The sequence below is a fragment of the Ananas comosus genome, linkage group 3 (assembly GCF_001540865.1).
Source record: "Ananas comosus cultivar F153 linkage group 3, ASM154086v1, whole genome shotgun sequence".
Classification (NCBI taxonomy): domain Eukaryota; kingdom Viridiplantae; phylum Streptophyta; class Magnoliopsida; order Poales; family Bromeliaceae; genus Ananas; species Ananas comosus.
In genome coordinates this window covers 10,132,017-10,144,170 of record NC_033623.1, presented here as the reverse complement: position 1 = coordinate 10,144,170, position 12,154 = coordinate 10,132,017, and the positions used below count along the sequence as shown (strand labels likewise).

The window sequence follows — 12,154 nt, the reverse complement described above, 5'->3', positions numbered from 1 at the left end:
AATTTTAAATTTTGAAGTTACAAAATTAGAAATAAATATTATAAGTTAAAATTTAAATTTAGAATTTAAAATATAAAATTTAAAACTTTAAAAATTAAAAATATCAAAATTTTAAATTTTGATATCAAAATATAAAATTTTATATATATATATATATATATATATAGTGAGGCTACTATGCTATCGGAAGCACGGAGCCTTCCGTACTTCCAGCTCGTTTTCGATGTTGCGACTTTCATTTTTAGCCATTGATTTTAATATCATATTAAGATTTCTATTTTAGAGATAAACATAAATTAAAAGTTTGTTTCATTACGTTATTTATTTTACGTAAGAAAGAGGAATCAATTTTTTTTCCCGCCAAAAAATGGGTCTGTCGACAGACCCAAATTTGAATATACGTGCTTTTATATATAGTATATATATATATATATATATATATTTGAGCTCCTATGTTTTTAAAAGTACCAAGTTATTGGTGCTTGTAGATTTTTGGCTATTAGATTAAGGGATGTGCGGTTAGGAGTGTAGAGACTCTTGTACTCATAAGTTTTTGGCTGTTTGATCTACCCTTTAATCATTTTCATCCGTTAGATTATACTATTCAACTAACCACCTACTCAACCCTAGGGGGCCCACTATCAACCTAACCGTAACTACTCTCATCCTAACCGCTTATTTTTTTATTCGAACGGTCAAAAAGTTATGAGCACAAAGGACTTTATACTCATATCAGTATATTTGAGCTATATCAAGCCGGATATGAGTGAGGTGATCTCAGGTTGTGTTTGGCTCGTTAAGATTTTGAAGTGAAGAGTTCAGCTCATATTCGACTCGTTTATTAAAAAAGTGATCGATCACGAGCTTATTTTAAAGTACGTACATGAGCTACCTCGCGAATAACGAGCTTGATTGCCGGCCGTTCTCAGTAGGATGGACTTTTCAGTATTTAAAAAGAAATGATAGGGCTAGGAAAAAAATATATGTAGGTACTTGATGAATATGGTGTAAAAATTATATCCTGTTAGTAGATGTTTGCTAAGGATATTCTGGTAATTGCATATTAAAAGTAATATTTAATTTTTTATATATTTTTATGTAATATGAAGATATTTAATTAGATGTTACAAATTTTATATACTAGTTAGAGGCCCGCGCTTCGCGGCAGAAATTTATATAATATTTAAAATTTAAATTTTTAACTTTTTTTTTTTAATCCTAAAATTTAAAATTCACAATTTAAAAAATCTAAAATTTTCTTGTTTTAAATTTTAATTTTCAAAATTCAATATTCTACTGCCCTAAGATCGAAAAATTTAAACTTTAATGTAAAAATAAAATTTAAATTTTAAATTTAATCTTTATTATTGTATGTGATCTAAAATCATACAAAATAAAAAAAAAAAGTTAAGAAAAAGGAAAAAAAAAAAAAAAACATAGAAAAGATGTTGAGAAACCCTAAAAAAATTAACAATGACTGGAAAGCTACGGCAGTGAAGATCATGACCGTCGGAATGCAGATTTAGCGGGATACGATGACACCCCTTGATCTCCGCCATGTTTTAGGCGAAATCCGAGCTCTCTTTCTCTTTGTATGTCAATGTTAGACGCCACTAATCTTCTCTTTGCTAGGTCAATGTTAGACGCCAGAAAAAGTCAATAAATTCGTTTTCTGCACTAGATGGAGATTGCTAAAACTCCACCTCTTTAATTGGGGATATTATAAAACTTAAACCCCTTTTAGTTAACACATATAATGTACACTACTTAAAAATAATATGTAAAATATATTATATTTTAAATTTTATGATAAAAAAGAGAGAATTAAATTGAATATATATAATATATATATATATACTATATAATAGTATATAATTTTTTTAAATCTAATTAATTTAGTGACAAATAGTTGAGAAATAAATAAAAAAAAGGTCTGGTCCCAAACCCAGCAACCCACCCCCAACCACGCCTGACGCCCTCCAGCTTCCCTTACCTGCGCCGCCACCTACGCTGACTCCGCCCCTCGTCGCACTCCCTGCAGCTTGCCCGACGCCGGGGCCTTGCCCTCTCCCTTCCGAGCGTACCCAACGCCAACGGCTAATTGTCCCCATTTCAAAACCGATTTCTTTTTGTAAAAAACATCTAGATTGAGAAGTTCAAGGGCAAGAAAAAAAAAAATTACAATTAAATTCAACTAAAGAATATTATGTTAAAAATTACACTTTTAAATGATCCCTCAAAGCAGCGACTGCCAAGGAAAAAAGAAAAGGTCAATAAATACCTCCAGCATAGTTAATCATAATATAAATGAGAAAAAACATTAAAAATGCATATGTAACAAACATAAAAAAATAAAGTGCAAAATGTGAAATACAAAGGTAAATTGAATAAAGTCAGAAGTTAATTTACACTATTCACTAATGAGGCCACTTAGCAATTATGGAATAAAGTGCAAATGTGAGAAAGGTTTGAGACTATAATTACTGTTGTTGGTAAAAAAAAAAAAAGAAAAAGAGAAAATAGATGAGAGTGAGGAGTCTTCACGCACCTCTGCATGAACAGACATGAGAATGCCCGAGCTGCAAGCATCCCTTTTTTTGCTGTGGAGATCTCATATGCGGCTCCTCTCCTCCTCTCCCCTTCCTCTAACCATCATTTTTTTTTCCTTATTTTTTTCACCCCAAAACACCTTTTAAAAAATTTTCCACTCTGTTCCTCATCGTTCGTCTCTCTGCTCTCTCAACACACACACACTCGTGCTCCTCTCTCGTCTCTCTCTCTCTTCCTCTCCTCATGCTCATCGTTTACCCAAACAAGCACAAAAAGAGAGCTACTCATAGGATATATATATATATATAGTTTTATTTATACGGATAGGAAATTATATATAGTATATAATAATAAATAAATATATATATATATAATAATATATATTTATAAATCAAAATTATTATAATATATACACTATATAATATATAGGACGGGAACGGCGTCGCGCCCTCACGCGTCGCGAGGCCCTCGCCGAAGCCCGCGCCTCGCTCCCCTGCACCGACGCGCCGCCCCTCGCGCATGGAGCAGGGGAGAGAGTGCCGCGTCCTCGCGCCGCCGCCCTCCGCTCGTGCCCCCGCCCCCCATCTGCCCCCTTTGCCCCGCCGGCGCCCGCGCCCGCGCCCACGAGCTGGACGCACCCACACTGCGGGAGTGCACCTGCGCGCGAGGCGCGCACGCGCTAGCGAGCACACGCCCTCTCGCGACACAGCGCCCGCCCGAGTCCGGCCGTGCCGCGCCCGCGTGCCCGCGAGCCGCCGAGCCGCGCTCCGCGCCTCGGCCATCATCCGCCTCGCGCCCACCCTCCACCGCGCTCGCACAGCCAGCGCCGCCTCCTCCGCCTCAACGGCCCGCCCGCGCCCACGAGAGAGGGTGAGAGGGGATCTAGAGAGTGGGGAAGTGAGAGAGACCGAGTAGAGAGGGAAAGAGGAGGGATGGGTGTGGAGAGAGAGAAAGTGTAGGAGAGGGAGGTAGAGAGAGAGAGAGGGAGGAGAGAGAGAGGGGGTGTGAAGAGAGAGAGAGAGAGAGAGATGGTGTGAAGAGAGAGGGCCAGCTGGCAGTGGAGGGAAGGAGAGAGGCTCGGATGAATGAAACAAATGTAGAGGCGCCATGTAGGGTCGGATAGAGTCCCAAATAGTTAGATTGTATAGATTATCTGCGATAGAGAAGACGAGAACATAAACCCTTCTCAGTGAGTTATATGCATGGAAGGGAAAAATGTTGAGACCTTGTGAACTTCAGCATTTTTACAAACAGGGCATTATTGCTCTATTTTTTTTTAATTTTTTTAAGGACTAGTTTTATATTATTATTTAATATTATAATTAGTTAGCTTATAGTATGCTCAGGCTAACTAATGGAGGACAATTTTTTTAAAAAATTAGAAGTTAAAAAATGTCATTTTCTAAATTTTTTTATTGTTACCAAATAAATATCCTGTATGTAAGAATTTCAAGCAATCCACTATCCTCTTTTATACTATTGTATATTAAAATTTTATTTCAAAAAAGAGAAAAATGGCAACAATAGCAAAAGAGGCAATAGCAAAAGAGGCCTAAACTTTCAAATTTAGTCATTTAACATGGTAAACTTCACCAAATAATCTGACAGATCCCTCTTTTCATTTCAATTTATAAATAATACAATCATTTTGATCCTATCTTTTGCATATAACTTATAAATTTTAATACACAAAAGAAAAGACTTATTTTTTCTCTTCTAACATTTTAAAAATAATTCAAGTGAAAAGTAGGTACACCATATTCTTCAATTTGCATACTTAATTATCAAACTTAGAAGGAAAAAAAAAAAAAGATTACATATATGTATATATTGAAGTCTTATAAAATTATATATACGACGTGCTATTAAAATAGCTGCATAATTAATAATTTTTATTGAAGAAAGGGTTTTATTAAAATATTTGATAATGTTTAAGAGGTTTAATTACCCAAATTCCATAATTCTTACTCTAGATTTATTGAAATTTCATCTTTTATTTTTTTATTCTTAAAGAAATGTAATTTATTTTTTTTAAACAAAATTAAATTAAGTTTGCAGCCTGCCAAGCCTGATGGACCCGCTCTGACTGTCAGTGCTGGGGCCAAGGGGCTTGACTATCCGCTCGTCGGAGTGGACAGCCAGTTCCTATGTTCAAACGAATAATACATTTCAATTCAAATTGTTAATTCCGTAACGCTCCAATAATTTCTATTGGACGGAAAAGTAATTCTAATTAAGATATATGAGGCCTCACATGCTAATAATAATAACTGAGTTTAACTATTTTGGGCATGTGGTTTAGAGCGCAATAAGTTATTATTGATAACGAGTCGGATCATTATAATTATAATGTATTTATATTTATAATTATAATGTATTTATAAACTCAGCTTATTAATTCGATATTGAAAAACAGTATTAAAGTTCAAAAAAACCGATCAAATTTAAATTTTTAAATGTATATTTAATTTATATTATATTTAAAAAATAAAATTTATTAACTATTTAAACATAAAGTTTCTATATTTGCAAAATAACTTTAAATTATAAATCACTAAGACTTATGACCAATGTTATTACAAATTATTATTAAAATCAGCATTCCAAGCCGGTAATCCAATTAAAAATAAGCTCTCTTCATGATTCAAGTGTATAGTATACATAACTTTTTGTTGGCTTAAATGGGCCAGTATCCTGTCTTGCGGCGGGAGGTCATGTTGGGTCCAGTCGTATTCGAAATGGCGTAAGACTGGGTGAGCCAAGTCATGTTTGAAATGGTATGAGGCTAGTTAGGCCGAGTCATAATCGAGATCTGTGGGTGCTGTATCTGTACGCTTTAAGTGAATTGGTTGTGTATTTCTAGCGGCTCGAACTTTTGGATTAATGGTCAGCGCCAACGATCCGACACTTTTCAATATGACGTTTTAACTTTTCAATATTGAGTTCTTCCTTTTTCCAAAAATTTCTTATTTCACATACCAGATGACTGGTTCTGCTTGTGGAATAACGAGTCATCTTTTTTGACACATAAATCTTAGTCCTTCATTGATTAGAAATAAGTAATTAAAATTAGAATAGAGTATTGAAGCATTGCTCACTCATAAATTTTTTATATGCCATTTTAATTTTACCATCGATTATGTTGCTATTTTCTGAATATTTTAAATTTGGACGGATGGTTTTAGAACTATAGAGATGCACGTAGTTCATGGTCCAGAAACGTACAAACAGGTAATTAAATGGACGAAATCATAAACTTCTCTTTTATTACGGTGAAGATTTAAGAAAAATAACTCGTAATGCTTAAAATTTTAAAATTTCTAAATTAGAACTTTAGAAACTAAAATTTTTGATAAAAATGTAGATAGTTCATTGGAACAACGATCCGTTTCGATTCAATTACTTAAACTTTTTTTCAATAATTTTAAATTTGGTACTTTATGACTCTATTTAGATGCATAAATATTTTATTTGATATATTTTTTTAGTTTATTCAAAAAAAATTTATAAATTTGATAGATAATGAAAGTTTGCTAAATTTTATTTAATATTATGTCTGGTCTTTTAGTTATCTTTTCAAAATAAGATAAGTCAACCTTTCGTAAAACATACAACCTCGTTAAGAAAAAAATCATAAATAACAAGATCCTCTAATAAATATAAATTAAAACTTCATTTGATACTATCGACATTATTTTAATTTTTCTAAATAGTAAAAGGATTGCAAGTAATCTATTGTACACTTGTACATCCTTTAATATGCAAAATTTTTATTTAAAAAATAAAATATAAACATGCTTTCAAACGAGATTTTTTTTTTTTTCATAATCATACTAGAAAAATCTCTATACCGAATATATTTTTTGTAAATCATTTATATCAATATCAAAACAAGTATATATTTTTATTGTAAGGGATATAGCTAGGCAGGAACAAAGCTATTGAGGGGCTTATACAGTGGCCAAGGCATTTCTCAGTTTGTAAAAAATTACATAAAGATCTCTATTTATGGCATAATAAAATTTAAAATATTATAAATTTTAGGGGTCAAAGTAAATTTTTTTATAAAAAACTTGTGTCTTGTATATCAAACTTTTGCTATAATTTACTTTATAAAAATATTTTTTTAAGATATATTGGCCTATTTGGTTTAGCCGTTGGAGGAGTAATTTCTGTAGAATTCAGTTTAATTTAAAAGATTTAAAGTTTAAATTTGTGTCTGAAATAAGAATTAGATTTTAAAAAGTAAGTTTTAGCTGCTTTTGATTTTGGATCTCTAAAATTAAAAAATTAATTCTAAACATTAAAGTCAAACTTTAAAAATAATATTACCAAATGCTTCATTAAAAAAGGACTAAGTTATTACAGAAAACTCACTTATAAATATTCTCTTTTTCACTTTTTCTTTCTTACTCTCGAAAATTTATATTTTGTCCCGCAACAATTCAAGTTGTTGCATTTAACCTCTCTTTGTCAGGATTTGATTACTATTCCGTCTATATTTTATAATTTATACTTAAAATATTATTCAAAATGATAAAAATATATTAAAAAAATTATTTTTTATTATAAAAATAGTAAAAATAATTTGATTATTTTATCTTTTTTTTATTAACGCCGTATTTTTTAAAAAAACATTCTAAAATTTTTTAAAAATAAATTATAATTTTTTCTCCAAGTCCAAAATTTTGACTTGGCAGGCAGAAGCAGCTCGGAAGTCGAGAGAGCAGACTGGACATCTCCTGCGGAGGTCCACGACCACCACCACCACCACCACCACCGCTGCCGCAACTGGAGCCTGCTGGCTGGTGCTGGTGCTGCTGCTGCTGCTGGGCAGGTCGTGATGGGAACATCAAACCCTCCGCATTAAAGGCTGGAATTCGGGATGCCCGAGATACCTGCAGGATTAATTAATTTCCCCTTCTTCGCTCGGTCTGTAGCTCGCCCAATTCCTCGGATCCATTTTGCACTTCCCTCTCAGTTAAACGCCTTTTGCCGAGACGCTATTAATTAAGTTTACTAAAATATAAGCTGAGTTTTCTCAAAATAATATTACTTTGTATAAACTGATTGTCCCTATCGCGAGTGGCAAAAAGTTTGGTGATTGGTATCGAAGGTTTCAAGTTTTAATACTAGTTAATTCATATTTTCAGCTAAATTTATTTATTTTTTTAAAAAATAAACGAAGCAGATAGCATGTTAGGTTACCGATCGCCCCTAGTGCAAGCGACAAAAGACTTTGTGGTTGATATCCGAGGTCCAAAATTCTAATCCTATTTGAAAAAAACATACAGAACTTACCTAAAATATAAAGGCTAAATTACAGAAAACCCCCCTGTCAAAACGCGATTTTTTACTTTTTCTCCCTATCATTTAAAAACCTACACTTTGCCTCTTTGTAAAATAAAAAATATGCACTTCGCCCCCTACTGTCAGTCATCCGTTAAGGTTCCGTTATAAAATATTTTTTTATACCCAAAATACCCCTCCGCCATTTTTTCTGTTGCTTTGCCTTCCTCCGCCTTCCTCCGTCTCGCCGCCTCGCCGCCTGGCCCTCCTCCACTCCCTCGCCCTCGCCCACATCCTCGTCCGCACCCACAAACATCCCTTCGCTCTTCTTCGCCGCCTCATCTTCGCCCTCGTTGTCGTTACCCACCTCTCCATCCCCCACCATCTCGATTTCCAACCTACTTTCGCCGAAATGGAGGGGCGACGAGGGTGCAGGAGGAAGATGAGGCGTGAACCGTGAAAAAACCGAAGCCGATCGAGATGTGAACCACGGCCGATCGAAGCTGCTGTTGAGGAAGATGAGGGAGAAGACGAAAATGGTAAGGGGCAAAATGGTCATTTTATCATCACAGTATATACCGTACCCCTCTATAAACATTTTTCATTTTATAAGAGGAAAAAGTGTAGGTTTTTAAATGACAGGGAAAAAAGTAAAAAATTGAATTTTGACAGAAAGGTTTTATGCAATTTAGCCAAATAAAAATTATGCCTAACCTTTCAACATTTTTTACTATCGAGTTGGGTTGTCTCAAAATAATATTACTTCTTTCAGAATTACTTTAAAGTTTGTGGGTAAAAGAGTGTAAAATTTATCAGAAGTATGGATCATTTTGAATTGCTATTCAACCTTCAAAATCTTTGATTTTAATATCTAATTTTTGAATTTGTTTACTATCGAGATGGGTATGGGTTGTCTCAAAATAATACTTTATTTAGAATTACTCTATTTGTGGGTAAAAGAGTATAAACTTATCTGAAATATAGATCATTTTGAATAGGTATTCAACTTTTTAAAATTTTTGATTTTACTATCCAACCTTTCAATTTATGTACTATCGAGATGGGTTGTTTTGAAATAATATTACTTAGAATTACTCTAAGTTTGCAGGTGAAAATATATAAAATTTATCTAAAATATAGGTCATTTTGAATCGGCTTTCTAACCTTTCAAAATAAATTTTGATTTTACTAACCAACATTTCAATTTGTTTACTATTGAGTTGGGTTGTCGCAAAATAATATTACTTTATTCAGAATTACCCTAAGTTTGTAGGTAAAAAATGTAAATAACTTATCTAAAATATAGATCATTTCGAATCAGCTATATAATCTTTCAAAATTTTAATTTTACTATTCAATCTTTCAATTTGTTTACTACCGAGTTGGGTTGTCGAAAAATGATATTACTTTATTCAGAATTACTCTAAAAGTTTGTTGGTAAAAATGTAAATAACTTATCTAAAATATGAATTATTTTGAATTAGTTATATAACATTTTTAAATTTTAATTTTACTACTCAACCTTTCAGTTTATTTACTACCGAGTTAGGTTGTCTCAAAATAATATTATTTTATTCAAAGTTACTCCTAGTTTGAAGGTAAAAATATATAGAACTTATCTAAAATATGGATCATTTTGAATCAGCTATATAACCTTTTAAATATTTTTATTTTACTACCAATCTTTCAGTTTATTTACGGAGTTGGGTTGTCTTGAAATAATATTATTTTATTCAAATTTACTCTAAGTTTGTAGGTAAAAACATATAGAATTTATCTGAAATATAGATCATTTGGAATGAGGTATCCAACCTTTAAAAATTTTAATATCACTATCCAACTTTTCAATTTATTTACTACCGAGTTAGATTGTCTCCAAATTATTTTATTTTAGTTAGAATTATTCCAAGTTTTTAGGTAAATAATATAAATAAAATATGGATAAATTTGAATTGACTATTCAACCTTTGAAAATTTCAATTCTATTGTCCAAACTTTCAATTTGTTTACTACCGAGTTGGGTTGTCTCAAAATAATTTTACTTTATTTAGAATTACTTTAAGTTTGCAGGTGAAAATGTAAAGAGCTTATCTGAAATATGGACCACTTGAATCGACTAATTCAACCTTTAAATTTGTTTTATTTGAGTCAATCAATTATATTTTCACTTCAAAAAATAAACTAATTATTTTTTAATAAATTTATAGCTGTGAAAGTTGTATGAAATATATTAATTATATCTGTAAAGGTAAATGACAAATTCAAAATTTGAAGTTGCATGCAGGAGAGTAAAATCAAAGTTTTGAAAAAAGTGAATAGTTAATTCAAAATGATTAATAATTCAGATAAATTTTATATGTTTTTTTACCCATTTTTACGTTGCATTATTGTCTCCTAGAATATGCACTTTCCAAAATATTATACGTAAAATAAATAAAAAGACAATCACATTGAAGTGGATTAATTCATGAAGTGGTGTTATTTGCAATTTAAAATTGAATTGTATAGATAAAAAAGAATTTTGAGTGAATCATAAGGAGAGAAAATATGTAAACTTATCTAAACATGATAGCAGCTATTTTTTAAAAAAAATTGGGCTGAGCTTCGGTCTGAGAAATAAGCTTAGTAGCAGGTTCCACGAAACCCACGAGCGTTATATTTCACAAGAAAAATACTTACACGTTATAAATAAATCTAAGCCATACAAAGTCTGGGGTGTTTATAAAAAAAAAAAACTAAAATTTATAGTATCTTTATGTTTATCTCTGAAAAAATAAAAATCCTCCTCAAGCATGAAAAAGAATCGCCGAGTTATTCGCTGCAAGAAGATGACAAAATTCACCTACATCCTGCTGCTGACCAATAAAAACTCCCCCAAAATCCACTGCCCCTTCTTTTAGCAAAAAGGCCCATAAACAACCACATAATTGCAAAATCACCACTCTTACTCATTTTAGGAAAAACAAAAAAAATATAAATTATATTATAAATTACATAAATTACAAGCACACAACCCCAAAAAAGACCAAAAACTTCGCCTAGTCCCTCCCCCCACTCACCCATCCATCATCTATTGATGAGTGACATTTCCACGACCCATGTGACCAACACAGTCTCTTTCTCTCCCCCTCTCTCTCTCTCTCTCTGTCTCTCTCTGAAACATTCCCCTACATCAAATACATAGGCACCTACTTAAAGATTAAAAAATAAAGTATTGGGCACCCTCCCCCCTCAACTATAGAAGGGTACAAGTAAGAACTAGTTATTACAGAAATAAATATAAATATGAGAATAAGAAAAATAATATTTCGATAAAAATTGGATTGTTTTCGGAGATAAGAATAATTTTAGATAGTTTTATATAAAAAATGAAGGTGTTGGTAGAAATAACCGAGAATTATTATTCTCGGATAAAAAATTAACGCTTAGATATAAAGTGAGGAATAAAGGACTATTTTTATCCCTATCTCCTAACCAAACGCTGCCCTAGAGAACCAAAATAAGTCCTTTCGACAACTTTAGCGGTGCATTGCACAACGCAATATAGTTGAGGGGTCTCCATGTGTACATTTTCACTCTTGCTGCTACTCTAGTAAATAGTAGCTGCAGAGATTAGAGTGCAAAACCATTATCCCCTATAGTAGAGAGAGAGAATTAAAGAAAGGGACTTTTAAAGAGAGAGAAAGAGATCTAGAGAGAGAGAGAGAGAGAGAGAGAGAGGCATCTTCAAACTCGTCCTCTCCTGTCCCCTCCCCTGGCTCCTCCCCACATTCCCACATACCACCACCGCGTCCCCTCACAAAACAAAAACCCACCTCCATTCCCATTCCCGTCCCCGTTCCCGTCCCCGTCCCCGTTCCCGTTGGTAACACAAGATCAGAAAGAGAGAAAAGAAGAAGAAAAGAGAGATTAAAGAAGCCTCACTGTGATGGCGGCGGCGGTGGCGGCGGGAGGGAGGCGGCGCGTGCGGAGCCTGTACTGGAGGCTGCGGGCGGAGATAATGCGGAAGGTCGAGAGAGGGCGGGCCAAGAAGCAGCGCTTCAGCTTCCACTACGACGCCTTCAGCTACGCCCTCAACTTCGACGACGGCTGCTCTCCTTCTTTTCTCTACTGAAATAAAAACCAAAACCAAAACCAAAACCAAAACCAAAAAAAAGAGTTATTATTATTATTATATATTAAGAGAGAGAGAGGGATTTGGGTTGAATTAAGGCCTAGTTTTAGTAGTGCGATGGATAACAGCACCGCTTTGGAAAAGCCCAAAAGTTTTAAAAGCGCTTCTAATCTTTTTTTTTTTTAAAAAAAATTGCCGCTT

The 12,154-nt window shown here is 33.2% G+C and overlaps 1 protein-coding gene across 1 annotated transcript in view; it reads left to right on the top strand.

The window, feature by feature from the left end:
* The window catches only part of LOC109707801, a 15,574-nt gene extending 8,154 nt beyond the window's left edge, over positions 1 to 7,420 (top strand). The window contains exon 11 of the mRNA XM_020229330.1: positions 7,251 to 7,420. Within this exon, the coding sequence (XP_020084919.1) occupies positions 7,251 to 7,420 (170 nt within the window). The remainder of the gene's footprint in view (positions 1 to 7,250) is intronic.